Consider the following 21097-nt stretch of genomic DNA (forward strand, 5'->3'; position numbering starts at 1 on the left):
TTTGAGGGGTTTGAGCACCTGGAGGAACTCCTCTGCCACTTTCACGTCATCAGACAAGGTGACGATGTCTTTATTTTTTTTCAGGGTCTTGTCTGTCAGGGCAGAGTATACAGCTGCCTGCTGCTCAAGATGGTGCTCCAACATGTCATAAGTGGAGTTCCATCTTGTGAGATCATGTATGAGCTGTGGGTCGGTAGCTGTAGCTTTTCTTGGTTGGTCTTAAGCACATGAGCGGCTGTTGTGCTTCCTGATCCTCCCAAGGAGGCGGTCCACCTGGTTCACTGAGATTCCCCTTTGGGATGCTAAATTGATCACGTGCAAAGCAAGCTATCTGTGGCTCCAGTCCAGCTTCTATCACTGCATTTACTTGGTTCTTGGCATTATCTGTGGTAACTGGGATATTGCTATTGGGCCTCTCTACCTTCCACTCTGCTACTGCTGCAGGCAGTACCTGCGCCGGATTTGTGCCTGTGTGACTCTCATAGAGGGGGCGTGTCTGTAGCCCCGGACTTCGCATCTCCCACTCCTCTGTGGTGTAGTGAGCAGTCACAGTCACGTAGCTTTCCGTTGCCCTGGAGGTCCACCCGTCTGTGATTAGGGCAACAGAGGATGCCTTGGATAATTTGTTGACAATTTTGATATTTTCCTCTTCATAAAGATCTGGCATGATCTTCATACTGAAGTGGGGGCGCGAGGGGATTTCGTAGCGTGGCTCAAGCACTTTCACCATATTTTTAAATCCTTTGTTTCCACAACAGAGTATGGCCTCATGTCTACAGAGATAAACATCCCAATAGATTTGGTGATGGCTTTAGCCCGGTCTGATTCTGCAGCAAAGAGCTGCTTAAATTACGCAGTGAGAAGTTGTCTCTTGGCTGAGAAGGCTCCCGTCACTGACACACCAGAGTGATGGCGCTTTAAATGTGTGGCCGTGCTCGATGTATTTCCATGATCACACGGCTTTCTTGTAGCACAATGGCTCCTTACTGTAATGGTGTTGTCCAGCACAATTCTTCTGTCATCATATTTGACAGGGAAGACAAAATGCTCCCATACATGAGACTTAAATGAAGCGGGAGGCTTTTCCAGTTCTTCAGCTCCTCCGCTAGCCATGGCTGTCACTGCTCTTTAGTCTTCTTTGCTTTTTGCAACGCGAGCATCCAGGATTGATTCGTTGGGATTCAACATGCCCCGTTCACGTGAACAGCACACACAACTGATAAAAATCAAAAAAATCAAATCAACCTTCAGACTTCAGAGTAAAACATTGCACACATCTGTCTTGCCTTTATCTTTTCACTGCATCGAGATTTAGGGAATTATTACTTTAAAAAGTAACAGCGGCAGTAAAACTGTTTCACACTATGTTGGTTAAAATTTGCAATTGATCCGCGGTTCACATGCATGCCCAACCGTGGGGGGTGTACGGGTCACGGATCAACTACGGCCCTGCTACACAGGGCTCATCTGGAAAAGAGACCTTGGTCTCAGCATTGACTCCCTGTCAAAATAAAGGTTAAATAAATAAAAATATCTGGCCTTTATAGCATTATATTGTATAACTTTGACGTGACTTTCATTTAATTTGATGACTGGTATGTATCGAATCAACTAACTAGGTTTAATTGTTACTTGATTAAATTAATCATGTAACAACTAACTCATTAGGATTTGGGGCACCACCGAAGAAGTTGTTTAACGAGTTACCATCTCTCAAATTAAACTCTAGATGACATAAGATATTTATCGATAACAGTAATTTATTAATCATTACCTCATATCAGTCTCATAATTTTGAACGTCGCATACTCCTTGTATCTGCACAAACCCGAGTCTTACTGATCATTCCGTACCACACAAATGTATGTAATTATTTATTTACTAACTAAATGATAACACGGGATACACACACACACACACACACACACACACACACACACACACAGTATAGGTTATTGATTAGAAACTTAATACAATGAAAACAGGTCCCTAGTAGACTAACGACAACATGACTGCTTGTTTATCAGAAGAGAGAGAAGTAGGGGGGACAGAGAAAGAGAGGCAACACTTATACACTTGCAACTACGCTCACAGTAATACTTTGCTCCGAACCGCCGCCCGTTTGGGAAAGAAATAATTAATGCATTTACGTGTTTGAATGTCTTCCTTCGTCGTTTCTCTCTGTTGGCTCAGGCCTTTGTGGAAAGGGCTCCGATGGGCATCCTCCCAAGCTCCCAAGTGTAAGGCTCTGATTGTCCACAAGAGGTCACAATGTCCTTGTCCTGTAGTCTGAAGCAGGCTAACGGGGTGGTGTTTACTTTCACTTCCCGGAAGGGGGGGGTCCTCTGAAGACAGCTAATCAGCCATGTCGATGAGAGCAGTGTATTTGACGATGATTCGAAGAGAGTAACAGGATGATCCTAATTAAATTAACTTTCTTAGATACTTAGAACAGCTACTCAGCCGTAACATCGATTGTTAGGGAGGCTACTTTGTCGTCTTCACCTCGTGTTGATTTTCAGGGTTGTGACCAAAGTAGACCTAAGCTACAGCTTGAGTCCTTGTCTGATATGTTCATTCTCAACTCACCCTTTATACACTCAGGTAAAAAGGGGGTGTTTCCGTCATGCTGACACGCTCTCTGAGCTCCCTCGGGTGTGGCTAATTACTGGGCAAAGTATCATCCAAGCTATGATCTTGTTAGAAAACTAAAATCACATTCCTATCTTAACAACAATATTCTCTTCATCCTTGATATTTCCTACACGACGTAAAGGATTTAACCTGACATACACAATGTGAAAACTCTTCAAGTTACAATATTTTTGTTGTATTTTTATACCATATTTAATGACAACACAAAATAGACCATTTCCCGTCTCATCATTCCCCACATCCGGATGTTAGAAATATTGTCCCTGTGTTCACTTTTGGATGTTAGAGTTTCTGGGCGGCAAAATTTTCTGGAGACAAAGGGACATTCCAATCCCAATATTAGAGACCAAAAGGAGTCGTCTGCTGCATAAGATTGGCGTGAGGTGTCATAAAACCCCCACACCAATCCCTCCTCCCCTCTGCGGGTGAGAGGATCTGTAGTCGTTGATCCATTATAACCTGATCTTTGCATCCTCACAGGAGAGTCATGACAACTACAATATATTAACCAGCCCACCTCTGTCTCTGTGTTTAGTGGAGGAGTGACTTTGTGAATGGCTGGGTGAAGATCGTCAACACACATGAGACTCAGGAGGAGTGCCTTGGCATGGCTGTATTGGACATGATGAGGACAGCCAAGGAAAGACAAATGTCTCCGCTGGATATCTACAATTCCATCAGGTGCAGAGGAAAGATAAATGCATGTCCAACCACTTAAGTGGTTTTAACCTGGTAGTACTGGGGGTCAGTTGTAGCTACAGACAAATGTATCCGCTGGATATTTACAACAATGCCATAAGGCCATACCTAAAACAATACTGTAAGTAGTATGGCCAACAGAATGACTTGAATTGGCAATGTAAAGTATTTATGGTCTATTGTGTATCTTGGTATTCTATAGGTACCTATTATACTAACCTATTCCATATGGCTTGACTTATCCTATTCTTCCCCGCTGTCACCTCAGCTACAAGTCCTTCTTGCCCAAGGACATGAGGGCTCACATCCAGGACTGCAACTTCGTGACCAGGAAGAGGATCCGCTACCGCTTCAAGAAGTTCATCCAGCAGTTCAGCCAGTGCCGGGCTACGGCACGCGACCTGAAGCTCAAATACCTCATCAACATGGAGTCTCTCGAGCAGGCCTTCTACACCGAACGCTTCCAGGTCAGGGAATCCTCGGCAGGGCAGGTCACCATCATCGTGACGGCTGATCATGGCATCCAGTGGTGCAGAGACGGGCACAAAGACTCTGAGCAGGTACTCACAGCAGTGTTGTCCAGGTTGTTCATGTTCACTTGTCGAAGGGGAATTTGCTGAAATGTCATAATTATCAGACTCATCACTGACTATATTTCCCTGAAAGTGGAAGGATCAATACAGCAAATGAGTACACTATGATTTGAGTGGAATCTCTTACTTAGTGGAAACATGACTGAACTCCTGGTTCCCTCGTATAGCCTATGAAAGAATTTCATACATTAATCCCAGTGATTTAGCTAGCTACCTACAAAATGTATCCAATATTATTTAGATGGTTTCATGCTGTTGTCAGGAGGGTTTTACTGTGAAGTTGAATTTAGGGTGGTGATGTCATGCTATTTTGAAGCTTTGGCCTGGCCATTTTATTCCTTCCTAATCCACGGTTAGAGGTGTTAATGTATAATTGAGTAATTAATGGGTTTAAGAGCTGTTACAGTAGGTCAACAGTGGCTTACATTGCTAATGGATCCAATGCCGATGGATTGCATCAGATCAGTCTGTGGTGTTTAACAATTAAAAATGTTCAAGGACTTAATTTTCTCCAGTGAAGATGGGCAAAAGCAAATACTGTACTTGGCTCGTTGCTGGCTTAGAACTAATCGTGTCATGCAATTTTCTGCTTCTTGGCACTAAAGGTTATTCAATCAACACATTTTACTTCTTTATCTGAAGAATGATATCCTCTAGATTGAGTCAAACGACGTCTTGTTTTCCCACCTTTTTCCGAGCAGGACTTGCAGACCTACTGTGATTTCCCAGACGTTACTGACATCAGTATTAAACACGCCAATAAGGAGGGCTCGATGGAGAGTCGAGTGGTTACCATCAATAAACAAGACGGCAAGACTCTGGTAAGATTGACGGCAGCCTCTCACCTCCTCCAGCCTTTCTTAATATTCACATTGAAACAGCCACAGTATTGAAACCTCATTCTATCAACTCCAGTTTTTCTTGGATTGGATAAATATCTTGACAATTGTATTCTCATCCTTTTTGCACTGTCTCAGGAGCTGGAGTTCAATTGCCTCTCTGAAGCTCTGTCCTTTATATCGCTGATTGATGGCTACTATCGTTTGACGACAGATGCACACCACTACCTCTGTAAAGAAGTGGCACCCCCTGCACTGGTGGAGGCCATTACCAGCCACTGTCATGGTCCCATTTCGTAAGTGAAGTTTGGAATCCTACCCTTATAGAGCACTGTGCATCATCTGATTGTGAATCAATAACTTGCAGAGATGCATACATACATACACTCTGTTCTTCTCCACAGAATGGATTTTGCAATTAATAGACTGCAAAAATCTGGGAACAAGCGGGGTCTGTACATCCTGCGATGCAGCCCTAAGGACTTTAACAAATACTTTTTGACTTTCACCGTGGGGGTATGTACTGTATTTAAGTTATAATTTTAGTACATAACAGATATAAAAATAAAAATAAATGTTGTTGCCATATTGGAAAACCTTTGTGTAGAACATAAGCAGTTAGGAACATATTTAACTATCATGTCACAGGAACACTGATTTGATTATAAGTTCTTGCTCCTGTGCTTTCCTTTAGGTATACGATGGCATTGAGTACAAGCACTGCCAGATCACTAAGGCTGCTAATGGAGAGTTCAATCTGAGTGGAACCAAAAGGAACTTCAGCAACCTCCAGGAATTGCTGAGCTGCTACCAGAAGGAGACTGTGCGCTCTGATGGCATAATTTTCCAGTTCAGCAAGTGTTGCCCACCCAAATCCAAAGGTAACTGAGTTTAAAGACTCACTCCAGCTATGTTGGAATTTTTCCTGTTGAAAAACAAAAACAATATCCCAAGCATAAATACAGTAATGTACACACACTTAATGGTAAAAATATATGTTTTGAGCAAAATATAATTTTTCTAGACACAACTGGGGTGGCAAGTAGCCTAGTGGTTAGAGCGTGGTTAGAGCGTTGGGCCAGTAACCGAAAGGTTGCTAGATCGAATCCTCGAGCTGATAAGGTAAAAATATGTTGTTCTGCCATTGAACAAGGCAGTTAACCCACTGTTCCTAGGCCGTCATTGTAAATAAGAATTTGTTCTTAACTGACTTGCCTGGTTAAATAAAATAATAAAAACTGGAAACTTCAAGGTGTAGGCCATTCAAGGGGTTCGTCTGATGTGATGTTAACTCGAAATGACACAACGACAAGGTTCCAGTTTAACAAAGTTTAGTATACTATATGAACACACTACAAAGTAGCCATTTCACTCAAGGCTAGGTCCATCAACGACTCGACTTCCTGCGCATGCGCACTCTTGACTGAGTGATAGCCCCGTAATAACAGAAATATAGGGATACTTAAAACATGAACTTAACAATCTCCCCCTTTTCTTTAAAGACAATTAAAACATCAACAACATAATTCAATGTCCAAGTATTATTCAAGATCCCCATTACAAATGGGTTGTGTGACAGTTTTTATTTGTATTACTCAAGCTGCCACTTTCCATTACTGAGAGCCTGTAGGAGCGAGAGCCTGTAGGAGCACAAGACCGGATGCTCCTTTTTTAGGCAGACAGTCAGCAAGCTGTTCCTTTGTGGTCGACCACAGAATCCGCTGGATTCTCTGTGCTTGAATAAGTTCCTTGATGCTGCTAATCTCAAAGTCTTTTCTCTGTGACAGACTTGGTTGACTTCACAGCATCAACTAATGAGTAGTTGTCAGTGACACAAACTACAGGTAGAAAGTGCAGTTTTGTCCCACCAGTGTTAACCTAGCGAAGCATCACTGAAGACAACTAGTTTCAAAGAGTCATCTTTTCCAACAAAGTCACTTGATGTGATTTAAGTTTACGAACAACTTTGTTTGCCTCATGAATGGTTTGTACAGTGGCGTGTTTTGTGTTAGATGCCAAGTTGCAACCATCAAACCAGGTCTACTCTGTCTCGCAGCCCATAAAATTTGTCCCATCTTTGACCTCAATTGACCAGCTTCAATTCCACATAGAGGGGAATTCCTTTGTACGGCTCTTGAAGAATCCATGTGAATGGGTTGAAGATTCTTGATATAGCTCTCCTGTTGCATCAGTATTTTTCCATCAACTGTAATAAACTCTATGCCAACATAACAAAAATGATCATGCTCCTCACGGCCAACCTAGAAAACAGCTTTGAGGTGTGGAATCACAGTTGAAGGTCTGTGAGCCACCCCAGATAAAGTCATCAACATGACAGGCAAGTACTCCAGTCACATTGATCAAGCCAATAGAAGACTGCAGGATCCACTTGTGACATTTTTCCACCTGTATTCAGCATTGTTGCTTTGACTTTGTTGTACCAGTAGAGTGATCCATCTGCCAGTCCATACACACACTTTTTTAGTTTCCACAGTGTTCCTTCGCTTTTAGCTTCAGGCGGAGGTCGGATGTGAATGTCCCTTGACAGCTCTGTTCCCTGCAAAAATCCAGATTTGATGTCTATGGAATTAAGTTTCCATTTTTTCTGGCAGATCACTGACATCAGCAATCTGAGTGACTCTGAGGCGCATGTCGGTGAGTCTTTTGGGAGTTCTTTAGCAGCCAGCTCCTCAAAACCTCTAGCCACTAGACGTGCTTTAGGCACTATTCCAGTTAAGGATTCTTTAAGGGTACACACCCACCTTGTTGAGACGCATTTTTGGCCAATGTCTTTGACTTCCTCAAACACTCCATTTTTCCTCCAATTACTGAGCTCATCTAGCTTAGCTGAGTCAAATGACACGTCCTTTGTTTCAAGTACATCATCATTTTGAATGTCATTCTGTTTTTCTCGATTTTCCATTGGTTCAATTCTGATATTATCTACAAGTGACAGGTCAGTTGACCCTGTTGTACCAGAAAGTGTAGCTGGTTCAGAGTACTGCAAGTTGTACCAGTTCTTGTGTTTTGCTTTTCCTGCTCGTCCAATGACGGTTGCTGTATGTGGAATACCACTTTCTCTGTCCATGTATTTAACAGTTTGTTCAGTTTTCAGATTGGAACAACCATGTTCTCTTAACACATGTGGCTGTTGTTGAATGTTTTCCTCATTTGAACGCTCAACAGTATTACCTGTGGCATGGTTGAAGGTCTCTGCTCCATTTCCTGTGTCAGTTTCAGTGTCCATATCATTGGATGCGACATCTGGTAGGTTTGTGTCTGTTACTGTGTCCTTTTTGTCATTTTCATTAGGAGACTGATTCTCAGCAACAGCCCCTCTATCTTGTTGATCATTTACTTTCCGCAATCTTGAGTGATGCACCCTGACAATGATGCCTCCGTGCCTCACAAATATCACCACACCATCTTGACCAATGACTACTCCCGGTCCTTTCCACTCTTGACAGTCAACTCGTCATCATTATTCCCTGAACTGCTGAGTAACTTCTGAAGTCTGTCAACTGTATCATGTCCAAACTGTTTGTAAAGCTTTAACAATACTGTGTTTTTCTTTAGTGCTCATGTTCTCTGTGACTGTCAGAATCTCCATGTGCTCTGTGTCAGACAGAATCTCATTTTTGCATGGACTCTGTGTGATGTCTTTGTCTAAAATGTTTACACAATAGTGGCCTGAGGTAGTAAGTTCAAGAGTCACTGGTTGTTTAAACATCACTGCCTTGTCATTTTTTATGTCTAGTACAGCCTCTGCCTTCTTGAGGGAAGCTTTGCTTAATAGTAAGGGGATATCTGTAGGGACCACCTCTGTTTCAATGTGACACTTAGTCTGACCAATTTTTGCTGGTATCTTAACTCTCTTGGTAGAATGGACAATTCTCCCATCTCCAAATTTGAAAGCTCTGTTGCTTGGTGTGTCAATCATATTTTGTACTTCTTTCATATTTAGTTAACTGACATAGCTATCAAGCCATTTTGCACCACACACTGTCCGTGTACATGCAGTATCAATCACAGCAGATCCTAAGGATTCAACTATAAAAATCTCAGTATCAGAAGCAGATTCATTTGAAAACAGTGTAATGTTACACTGCTCTATCTCTGTGTTTACATTTTCCTCTGTTAGTTTAACTTGTTAATTTTTATGAGGACAGTCTTTAACCCAATGGTAAGTGCTTTGACAAATAGCACATTTTGATCTCCTTCCATATTTGTCCAGTGGATTTGTGCCGGGAAATGGCGCCCTCTTCTGGTTGTCTTGAGAACGTGACTTGTTGGCGCCTTTTCTCTGCTGCTCCGTGTAATATTGCGTCACTCACTCCATCTGTTATTGGAGCGACAGACGTCTTTTCACCAAATATTATTTTTAGTGCCGACTTCATAGATGCAAAAGTCAGCACAGTACAAGCAGTCAAAGCCAACTGTTTCTCCCTACCATCTAGACGGGCAGTATCTAGCAACTTGAAAGCTAACACTGCATCCGGGAGAACCATGTCGTACTTGCGCATCCTATTGTACCTCTGTTCGAAATCAATGATGTAGTCCGTCATTGCAACCGAAATATCTCTCGTAACACTGTCAAAGTTTGAATATGCCTCGTTCTTTCTCTTTAAGAAATACAGAATCCAGTGCTGTGATCAAAGTTCCCATACCGTCATCCTTGTTGAAATCCTCAACGGATATTTCCAGTGCTGTATCTCTCGCTCTTCCCTCGAGCGATAATACCACCACAAGTGCTTGCTTTTTCGCGTCCAGATTAGTAACGCGTGTCCAGATTCCCAGTTCATTTTTCCAACTTTCGTACGACCTCTTCTCGTCGAAGCGAGGTGGCACATTGTAGTTATTAGCCATCCTCTGCTACCAATGTTAACTCGAAATGACACAGCGACAAGGTTCCAATTTAACAAAGTTTACTATACTATATGAACACACTACAAAGTAGCCATTTCACTCAAGGCTGGGTCCATCAACGACCCGACTTCCTGCGCATGCGCACTCTTGACTGAGTGATAGCCCCGTAATAACAGAAATATAGGGATACTTAAAACATGAACTTAACAATGTCACCGGCCTCCCCCTTGCTTGCCCACTTGTGCCATGTCATGTCATGCCAAGACTAGCTATTGAGATGTGCCTTCTGTTAAGTAAATCGGTTGATAAATGAGGTGAAAAGGAGACTGGAGTCCCACCTAAAATCTAGATTTTTTTGCCTCTAAATTGGCAGAGAAGTTCTTTGACATGTTGAGGCATTGCTCCACTTAAACTCAATATACTGTCAATGGTTAAGGCTGATTATACGGTCCTCTTGTTTTTCTTGACAGACAAGTCCAGTTTACTGGTATCCAGGAGTAACAAGGGCTCAGATGTGCCACTCTCTCCCTCCCTACAGAGACGCAACATCAACCAAATGGTGTTCCACAAGATCAGGAAAGAGGACCTGGAATATGTAAGCATTTCACTTTCAACACAGACACACAGTCTTATTTTCATTCATACAGCAAAATTGTAGATGTCATCATCTCACTGTTTAGTACAGTTTTGGATAACCAGCATGCAGTGTCTGTTTATTATCAATGAAAGATTCAGGAATGCATCCTTTTATTGTAGACATTGTCTTGTTTGTGTGTTTTTTAGACTGAGAGTCAAGGCCAAGGGACATTCACAAAGATCTTCAAAGGGGTCCGCAAGGAGCTGGGAGACTACGGGGAGATGCACCAAACAGAGGTCATCATGAAAGTCCTGGACAAGGCCCACAGGAACTACTCGGAGGTAAGAAACTAAGATTATATACACATAGATTATATACACATATCAGACATTAAACCGTTTTCCTGAGTTGATTGGCAAAAAATAAAGTACTTAATCTTTCTACAAAGAAAGTAAGAGCAGGTGACTAATTGCCTGTGGTCATGTCTATTGGCGTTATTGTCTTAAATCAGACATTGTCTATGGTGGGCTATAATGAATGATGACGGTGTTTATTAATGATGGTTATCTCTCTCCTTCTCTACAGTCTTTCTTTGAGGCAGCCAGCATGATGAGCCAGCTATCCCACAAGCACCTGGTGCTGAACTACGGCGTGTGTGTGTGCGGGGAGGAGAGTGAGTCAATCAATCTGTCCCAGTTGGGAAATGTATATAACAGATAAAGCAAGTGAATGAGTGTGTCCCTCCATCCATACTACCTGCCTGCGTTTTAAGCTTAGGTTATTATCCTTTAATGTCCACTACCCTACTGTGACTGATGATCCTCTGACCCGTTATAATAATCTGTGTAACCTGAAGAAGAGACCACAGCAGAGTCAAGGTGGGCTATTCTTAGGGGGATTACAATACCGAGCTGTTTCATCAAAACCCTCTTACCTGACCATTCTTAATCTGCCGGCCTCTGTGCTCTATGAGTGTTCCTCTGCTGCTTTTAGATTGGCCCATGTTGTCTCTGGTATGTAATGTAGTGCTGCATATGACTGGAGGGCTGGATTCGATGAAAGCTGATATAGCGATATTTATGCTTTATTGCAAAAAGGTTAATTAATAGTGGCATTTGATTAATCCTTTGGCACAATGTATTGTGTTTTAACCCCTGTAAAAATGCTGTTAACTCTTACAGATATCATGGTGCAGGAGTATGTGAAGTTTGGCTCCCTGGACACATACCTGAAGAAGAACAAAAACTCAGTCAACATCTTGTGGAAGCTTGAAGTGGCCAAGCAGCTTGCCTGGGCCATGCACTTCCTGGTAAGGCTGAACCCAACCTGTACTACAGACATGGCTGCTCATTGATAAAGGGACTCTATGGATAATTATACATTCTCAGTGTTACAAGCCACAGACTGCCCCAGTCCATCAGTGCCTGCAGGAAGTTTGTGAATGTTTAGTTAGTTGGTGTGATGCACCTCTGCTCCTGACTTTCCCGTCCCCTCCTGACTGTCCCGTCTCCTCCCCTCCTGACTGTCCCCTTTCCTCAATCCCGCAGGAGGAAAAGAACCTTGCTCATGGGAACGTCTGTGCCAAGAACGTCCTGCTGATCCGGGAAGAGGATCGGAAAACTGGGAATCCCCCCTTCATCAAGCTGAGTGACCCTGGTGTCAGCATCACTGTCCTGCCCAAAGATAGTGAGTTCTCCTCTCTCTTCCTCTGATACACCGGTGTTACCACTAGGTTGCCAGAAGGGGGCAACGTTTATCCATCAAAACTCAGTTGTGCTCACGAAGTTACCCCAGCTATGACCTGAGACACACCTCCAAAAATCCTTGAATACCTCAGTTTTTACAACCTTTCACATCTTAAAATATTACAACCTAGATATTATATTCAAATCATATTGTACTATTTCAGAGTTAGGATTATTAAACACTAAATGCTGTGTGAATTGATCGTCAATTAATTATTAATTACATATTGTGGTCTGGCCCAGTTTTGGTTGAGCGAATCCCCTGGGTGCCTCCTGAATGTATTGAGGATTCTACCAACCTGAGCCTCGCAGCAGACAAGTGGAGCTTTGGCACAACGCTGTGGGAGATCTGCAGTGGAGGGGAGAAACCACTGGCGACACTGGACAACTCTAAGGTGAGGATCACATCAGCAATACCAGTAGGTTATGTTTTAGAAATATGTAGCAGTATGTTTACACTAATGCAATTTGATATGCAGTCCTACTACAAAGAGTCTCAAACTAACATACCTCTAATGATTCTTTGGTTCAGAAAAACCTATTTTACGAGGACCGCCACCAGCTGCCTGCTCCTAAGTGGACTGAGCTTGCTAACCTGATCACCAGCTGCATGGACTACGAGCCCACGTTCAGACCCTCTTTCAGGGTCATCATCAGGGACCTCAACAGCCTGTTCACGCCTGGTCAGTGCATTGCTACAGTCATTGCCGATTTAAACTGGGTCATACTGATGGGTCCTAGGGTCTCTTCATTGAGTTAATTGTCTCAAGGAGGTCATGATTATTATAATTGTCATGGGTGTAATGGTGGCCATATTACCAGCCTATATTATATCCAGGCTGTTACCGGTGTTTGTGTTTTAGGTGGACCAAGTGCTACTAGGGGCTTAAAAGAGATGGGGAGAATCCAAGCAGACATGGAACAAATACAAGTCTGCAAAAAATACTGTCATTCTTGAACATGTCTGCGTGATTTGACATTGTGCTGTTTTTGCCCACAGAATATGAGCTGATTGTGGAGAGTGACCTCCTGCCAAACAGAACAGCAGCGTCCCCGTGGGTCACTGGGGCGTTTGAGAACCAGGAGCCAGTCCAGTTTGAGGAGAGACACCTCATCTTCCTACAGCAGTTAGGCAAGGTAAGGAACCACAGTATCACAGCCAATGATGGCCACAAGCTAAGGAATCACACTCATTGTCATGAACAATGATGACCACAGATGATCATTCATGGTCTTTGAACACCACACAGTGTTCTCGTTTGTGGAGGTGGATCTTTCTGATTCCGTCTCAAAGCGCTTCATTAAGTAATCAGCTGATTTTAATGTCATCTCTTCCGCCCTACTTAATCATGTTGGTTTCTTCCATCAGGGTAACTTTGGCAGTGTGGAGATGTGCCGGTACGACCCTCTCCAGGACAACACGGGGGAGGTTGTGGCTGTGAAGAAGCTTCAGCACAGCACGGCAGAGCACATGCGGGACTTTGAGCGGGAGATCGAGATCCTCAAGTCTCTTCAGCATGAGAATATCGTCAAATACAAAGGAGTGTGTTACAGCGCAGGTACAGTGTGACGTGTGGGATTGGCTTGATTCCTGAAATTACTCTCCACTAGTGCGTCATCAGGCAAATTACATTTACAGAGGAGGAATCCCAAAATACGTATGTGAAGTGGTAAGGTACATCCATGTATAGATCTATACATGGATAAGTAGCATACCATTTTACATGTGCATGATTTTCTCCTCCGAGAAAACAACAGCTGATTCAAAGGGGGTGTGGCGGATTTCAAAACAATTCTGCAATAGGATACACCTGAGTATCTTTGGCCGGAGGAGGAAATCGAGGAGAGGAGCAAACTCCTCAGTTTACTTTACAAGTCTCTGTCCTACATATGGCAACAACTTATGTCTCTGTGTCCAGTATGAAGGAAGTTAGAGGTACAGTAGTTGTGCGAGCCAATGCTAACTAGCATTAACGCAATGACTGGAAGTCTATGGGTATTTATACTGAACAAAACTATTAACTCAACATGCAACAATTTCAATGATATTACTGAGTAAATCAATCAGTTGAAATAAATAAGGCCCACCCACTCAGGCATAGGCCCACCCACTCAGGAGCCAGCCCCAGTCAATCAGAATAATTTTTTCCCCACAAAAGGGCTTTATTACAGACAGAAATACTCAGTTTAATCAGCTGTCCTGGTGGCTGTTCTCAGACGATCCCGCAGGTGGAGAGGCCGAGTGCGGAGGTCCTAGGCTGGCGTGGTTACCCATAGTCTGCGGTTGTGACGTAATGCCAAATTCTCTAAAACGAAGTTGGAGGTAGCTTATGGTAGAGAAATGAACATTAAATTATCTGACAACAGCTCTGGTGGACATTCCTGCAGTCAGCATGCCAATTTCACGCTCCCTCAAAACTTGAGACATCTGTGTCATTGGGTTGTGTGACAAAACTGCACATTTTAGAGTGTTCTTTTATTGTCCCCAACACAAGGTGCACCTGTGTAATGATCATGCTGTTTAATCAGCTTCTTGATATGCCACACCTGTCAGGTGGATGGATTATCTTGTCAAAGGAGAAATTCCCACTAACAGGGATGTAAACAAATTTGTGCACAGAATTTGAACGAAAGAAGCTTATTGTGCGTATGGAACATTTCTGGGATCTTTTATTTCGGCTCATGAAACACAGGACCAACACTTTACATGTTGCGTTAATATTTTTGTTCAATGTACTAGCATGCTAGCAGATACCCATAAACTTCCAGCTATTGCGCTAACGCTTCATTGCCAAAACCCTAAAGTATTTATTTTAAGGCTCAAGTTTAAAGTTTTAATGTCACATGCACAAGTACAGTGAAATGCCTTTCTTGCAAACTCAAAGCCCAACAATGCAATAATCAATAACAATGTAATACTAGGAAAAAAACACATGAGAAATAAGACGAAATATGAAGAACACAATAAGTAAGTAAGCGTACTATTTACATGGTCGGTTCCAATACCATATTTACAATGTGCAGGGATACTGGAGTGATGGAGGTAGATATGTATAGGGGTAAGGTGACTAGGCAACAGGATAAAATAAACAGAGTTGCAGCAGCTTGCATGTGAGTGGGTGTGCAGGTGTGTAGAGTGTATAAATGTATGTTCATATTTTGTGTGAGCAAATGATGGCGTGAGTGTGTAGGGCCCTGTAAGTGTGCGTCGAGACACTGAAATATAAGGTCAATAAGATACAAGGTAAACTCGGTCCGTGTAGCTATTTATCAGTCGTATTTCTTGGGGATAGAAGCTGTTCAAGAGCCTGTTGGTGTCAGACTTGATGTACCTCTTGCGATGCGGCAGCAGAGAAAATTGTCTATGGCTTGGGTGGTTGGGGTCTTTGACGATTTTCCGGGCCTTCTTTTCACACTGCCTGATATAGAGGCCCTGGATGGCAGGGAGCTCGGCCCCAGTGATGTACTGGGCTGTCCGCACAACCCTCTGCAGCGACATGCGATCGAGGGCGGTGCTATTGCCCTACCAAGCAGTGATGCAGCCAGTTAATATGCTCTCAATGGTAAAGCTGTAGAACCTTTTCAGGATTTGAGGGGCCATAGCAAACTTTTTCAACCTCACTGAGGGGGAGCGGCACTGTCACGCCTTCTTCTCGACTGTGTGTTTGGACCATTTGAGTTCTAAGGATTTGGACACCGTGGAACATGACGCTCTTGACCTGCTCCACTGCCGCCCCGTCGATGTGGATGGGGGTGTGCTTCCCCCCCCGTTTCCTGTTTTTCACGATTAGCTCCTTCGTTTTGCTGACATTGAGGGAGAGGTTGTTGCTCCGGCACCATGCTGCCAGGTCTCTGACCTCCTCCCTGTAGGCTGACTCATCGTTGCCTGTGATCAGGCCTACCACCGTTGTGTCGTCAGCGAACTTTCATTTAACATTACATTTAAAGTCATTTAGCAGACGCTCTTATCCAGAGCGACTTACAAATTGGTGCATTCACCTTATGATATCCAGTGGAACAACCACTTTACAATAGTGCATCTAACTCTTTTAAGGGGGGGGGGGGGGGTTAGAAGGAGTACTTTATCCTATCCTAGGTATTCCTTAAAGAGGTGGGGTTTCAGGTGTCTCCGGAAGGTGGTGATTGACTCCGCTGACCTGGCGTCGTGAGGGAGTTTGTTCCACCATTGGGGTGCCAGAGCAGCGAACAGTTTTGACTGGGCTGAGCGGGAACTGTACTTCCTCAGAGGTAGGGAGGCGAGCAGGCCAGAGGTGGATGAACGCAGTGCCCTTGTTTGGGTGTAGGGCCTGATCAGAGCCTGAAGGTACGGAGGTGCCGTTCCCCTCACAGCTCCGTAGGCAAGCACCATGGTCTTGTAGCGGATGCGAGCTTCAACTGGAAGCCAGTGGAGAGAGCGGAGGAGCGGGTGACGTGAGAGAACTTGGGAAGGTTGAACACCAGACGGGCTGCGGCGTTCTGGATGAGTTGTAGGGGTTTAATGGCACAGGCAGGGAGCCCAGCCAACAGCGAGTTGCAGTAATCCAGACGTGAGATGACAACTTGATAATGGTGTTAGTCGTGCATGGCCACACAGTCTTGTGCGAAGTCGAAGATCTAGTAACCTGTTAGTCCAGGATCCGATCATTAGTAACCTGTTTGCTTCTGAAAAGATCGTTCTAAAATACACTATTGATGTGTGAACTCTGAGTGAGCAGGAAAGTTGGCAGTGTTTTTATGTTCTCTGAAAGTCACAGAAGGTGAATAGTAGTTGCCTTGTAACTCCAACAGATCCTTTTAATCCAGTAGGAAGACAAGTTCAGCGAGTTATTCGTAGAATCCTAAGTCAGTGCAGAGGTGAATGTTTCTCTATTTGTTTGTTGTCTGCAGGCCGGAGAAACCTGCGACTGATCATGGAATACCTGCCCTATGGGAGTCTGAGAGATTACCTCATCAAGAACAAGCAGAGAATAGACCACATGAAACTGGTGCATTATACTGCTCAGATATGCAAGGTACTGATAGTGACCAGATATGAAAGTAACATTAACCTTTTGATTATAATGGTTTTACTCTTCCATATCCAGATATCTACCCTCAACTGATGCCTGATGTTTACCATATGGTGATAGTTCATAACATTATAATACACACTAATACAGACAGCAACCTAGTGTGAAGTAAAGGTAAAGCATGTATGAGGTCTGAACGTTTTTGTCTTTGTTCTTTTGTGTGTGCAGGGTATGGAGTACCTGGCAACCAAGCGCTACATCCACAGAGATCTGGCAACCCGGAACATCCTGGTAGAGAGTGAGCTGAGGGTGAAGATTGGGGACTTTGGCCTGAGCAAGGTCCTGCCCCAGGACAAGGAGTACTATATGGTCAAGGAGCCTGGAGAGAGCCCCATCTTCTGGTTAGACACCTTTAGCAGTCCCTCCAGGATTCTGCTATCTTTCTTTAGCAAAATTAACAATTCCGTGCTTATTATCATCATTGCATATTGTGAAAATCATTTTTTAAAATTCTGCAAATCCTGGAGGGACAGTTTTATTCGGTCACTGGCAGAAAGAACAGTTTTTATTTTCGTAGTGACCAATGCTATTTCTTGAAGTTAACCAACATAATCGTTTAAAGTAGGACTAGGTGGTTTACTTATATTTACTACATACCGGTATTGAGGCATTTCCACCGCCATTTCTCACACGATTTTACAGACACAAAAGGATGAAGAAATCATCTGCCAGCATTTATAAAATTGTACCGAAACTTCCCGTTTCTAACAAAGCTGTCGTGATGATTATTTATACAGTATGCCTTTACTCACATAAAAACTGTGGATGGAAACATGGTTACAGAGAAAAATAAGGGAAAAGTGACTTTTTGATGATAAAGACAAAACAAACAAGCCACAGTGTGGAAATGATAGCAAACGAGTGCAGTAAATGCAAAAATTGATAAATGCTATAAATTATTTTGGGTTGAAGTTGACTAAACAGTTTAAAACACGTGTCAAAACTCATTCCATGGAGGGCCGAGTGTCTGCAGGTTTTCGCTCCTCCCGTGTACGCGATAGATTAAGGGTCACTGATTAGTTAGGAACTCCCCTCGCCTGGTTATCTAGATCTTAATTGGACACAAATTGAAAGGTGAAACCAAAAACCAGCAGACACATGGCCATGGAATGAGTTTGACACCGCTGTTTTAAAACAGTCAGAATAGAGACAGCCCCGTTAAATCCACTTAGAATTTGTTGCCACCCTAGGGTCATGCACTAGTCAAAGCTTATTTAGAACTTTTATTATTCAAAAACATAAAAACAACTGTCAAATGCCATTATTCTGTGAAAAATTTGGATAATATTGTGATATGATACTGTATTTTGAACATTTTGTCCAGCCCTAGTTTAGAGTTCTATGAACTGTGCAATCTTGTTCCTGACTTTATTATTAGTTCCTGTGTTAGATTTGTGCTTTAGCTGTTCGTCTTCACACATTTCCTTGGCTTCCTATGCGGTGTAACTGTAATTCCTAGTCATCCTTTTTTTGAGAGAAAAATAAGAGAGAGATTTTAGACACTTTTTCTGTGTTGTTGTGCAGGTATGCCCCAGAGTCTCTGACAGAAAGCAAGTTCTCTGTGGCTTCTGACATCTGGAGCTTTGGCGTAGTGCTTTATGAACTGTTCACCCACAGCGACAAGAACTGCAGCCCTCCTGCAGTGAGTTCATCTCTCTCTCTCCCTTCTCTGATTTTTTTTCTTCAAATACATCTAATATGTTGTCTCATTAAATACTTGCTACTTGTATATGCAAAGCCTACTGACCTCAGGCAAAGATGGTATATGTTACAGCATAAGGCCCCATGGTGTCAAGGGGAACATCAGGGTAATTTTAACAGGCTACGTTAAGATCACATAGCCTGTTAAAACAAACTATGATGCCCAAAAGCTAGAAAGGGACATAAAAATAAGAATAAGTTGCTCACACAGTATAAACATGCTATGAACCAAGGTTGGAGCTATAGTGCCTTCAGAAAGTATTCACACCCTTTTACTTTTCCATATTTTGTTGTTACAGCCTGAACTAAAATGTATTAAATTGAGATTTGTGCCACTGATCTACACACAATACCCTATAATGTCAAGTTTGAATTATGTTTGTCGAACAAATTAGAAGCTGAAATGTCTTGAGTCAATAAGTATTCAACCCCTTTGTTATGGCAAGTTCAGGAGTAGAAATGTGCTTAACAAATCACATATGTTGCATGGACTCACTCTGTGTTCAATAATAGTGCTTAACAGGATTTTTGAATGACTAACCCATCTTTGTACCCCACACATGCAATTATCCGTAAGGTCCCTCAATCGAGTAGTGAATTTTAAGCACAGATTAAACCACAAAGACCAGGGAGGTTTTTCAATGCCTTGAAAAGAAGGGCACCGATTGGTAGATGTGTAAAAATGTCCAAAACAGACGCTGAATATCCCTTTGAGTATTGTGAAGTTGTTAATTGGGTTTTGGGTGGTGTATAATACACCCAGTCACCACAAAGATACAGGCATCCTTCCTACCGCAGTTGCCGGGGAGGAAGGAAAGTGCTCATGGATTTCACCATGAGGCCAATGGTGATTTTGAAACAGTTAGAGTTTTTAATGATGGTGATATGAGAAAAAGAAGGATGATTCACCGGACTATATTTTGGAAGAGGATGTAAAGTACTTTAAGAATATGTTTCCATTTCAGTCTCCTCCATCTCCACTAACCGATGCTAATTGTATGTATTTTTTTACTATTAATAATGTAATATTAACATCTGTACAGAGAGACTCATGTGAAGGCCAAATTACAGAGGAGGAACTTCTTGATGCAATTAAAGCCTTTAAGTCTGGGAAAACTCCAGGGCTGGATGGCATACCAGTAGAAGTATACCAAACTTTTTTTTATATACTCAGAGGACCATTATTAGCATGTTTTAACCAGTCCTATATAAACGGTAGATTATCGGACACGCAACAAGGTGGTCTGATTTCATTATTACTGAAACAGGATCCAAGTGGTGTATATATAAAGATCCAGTCCATTAAAAAAATTGGAGGCCTCTTACACTTCAGTGTTGTGATACAAAAATTCTAGCTAAATGCTTGGCGCATAGAATTAAAAAGGTTTTGTCAGATATTATTCATACTAATCAGACAGGTTTTTTTACATGGACGATACATTGGATATAATATAAGACAAGCACTGGAAACAATAGAACACTATGAAATATCGGGGAAACCAAGCCTGGTTTTCATAGCTGACTATGAAAAGTCTTTTGATAAAGTACGACTGGAGTTTATATGTAAATGCCTGGAATATTTCAATTTTGGAGAATCTCTTTATAAAATGGGTTAAAGTTTCTAGTATATGTATATAGTAACCCTAGGTGTAAAATAGTAAATAATGGCTACATCTCAAAGTTTTTAAACTGTCAAGAAGGGTTAAACAAGGTTGTCCACTATCGGCATATCTATTTATTAATGTTAGCTGTTAGCTGTTAAAATTAGATCCAACAATAATATTAAGGGATTAAAAATCCATGGCTTAAAAACAAAGGTGTCATTGTACGCTGATGATTCATGTTTTCTTTTAAAACCACCATTAGAATCCCTCCACAGCCTCACAGAGGATCTAGATACTTTTTCTAACCTCTCTGGGTTAAAACCAAATTATGATAAGTGTTACGTATTATTACGTATTGGATCACAAAAAAATGCTACTTTTACATTACCGTGTAGTTTACCAATAAAATGGTCTGATGGGGACGTGGACATACTCAGTATACATATCCCGAAAGAAAAAAATGATCTCACTCCAATACATTTTTATAGAAAGTTCGAAAAAATAGGAAAGTTAGCAAAAATGGATACGGTCTTGCTACCATGGAAAGGAAAATACCTGTCTATTTGTGGAAAACTAATCCTGATTAACTCTAGTCATATCACAATTTAACTATTTCCTTATGGTTTTGCCTACACCTAGTGACCTGCTTTTTAAATTATATGAACAAAAAATATTCCAATTTATTTGGAATGGCAAGCCAGACAGAATTAAAGGGGCCTATTTATATAATGAATATGAATTTGGAGGGC

At 42.3% G+C, this 21097-nt stretch overlaps 1 protein-coding gene across 1 annotated transcript in view; it reads left to right on the top strand.

The window, feature by feature from the left end:
• Positions 1-21097, top strand: part of jak2b (Janus kinase 2b) — a 50647-nt gene that overhangs the window by 24418 nt on the left and 5132 nt on the right. The window contains exons 5-22 of the mRNA XM_071403699.1: positions 3191-3336; positions 3623-3914; positions 4649-4768; positions 4925-5082; positions 5191-5302; positions 5481-5667; positions 10123-10247; positions 10436-10570; positions 10815-10902; positions 11411-11538; positions 11777-11915; positions 12218-12369; positions 12507-12657; positions 12975-13111; positions 13344-13533; positions 16862-16986; positions 17212-17384; positions 18568-18685. Of these exons, the coding sequence (XP_071259800.1) occupies positions 3191-3336; positions 3623-3914; positions 4649-4768; positions 4925-5082; positions 5191-5302; positions 5481-5667; positions 10123-10247; positions 10436-10570; positions 10815-10902; positions 11411-11538; positions 11777-11915; positions 12218-12369; positions 12507-12657; positions 12975-13111; positions 13344-13533; positions 16862-16986; positions 17212-17384; positions 18568-18685 (2676 nt within the window). The remainder of the gene's footprint in view (positions 1-3190; positions 3337-3622; positions 3915-4648; positions 4769-4924; positions 5083-5190; positions 5303-5480; positions 5668-10122; positions 10248-10435; positions 10571-10814; positions 10903-11410; positions 11539-11776; positions 11916-12217; positions 12370-12506; positions 12658-12974; positions 13112-13343; positions 13534-16861; positions 16987-17211; positions 17385-18567; positions 18686-21097) is intronic.

The sequence above is a fragment of the Salvelinus alpinus genome, chromosome 5 (genome assembly GCF_045679555.1).
Source record: "Salvelinus alpinus chromosome 5, SLU_Salpinus.1, whole genome shotgun sequence".
Classification (NCBI taxonomy): Eukaryota; Metazoa; Chordata; class Actinopteri; order Salmoniformes; family Salmonidae; genus Salvelinus; species Salvelinus alpinus.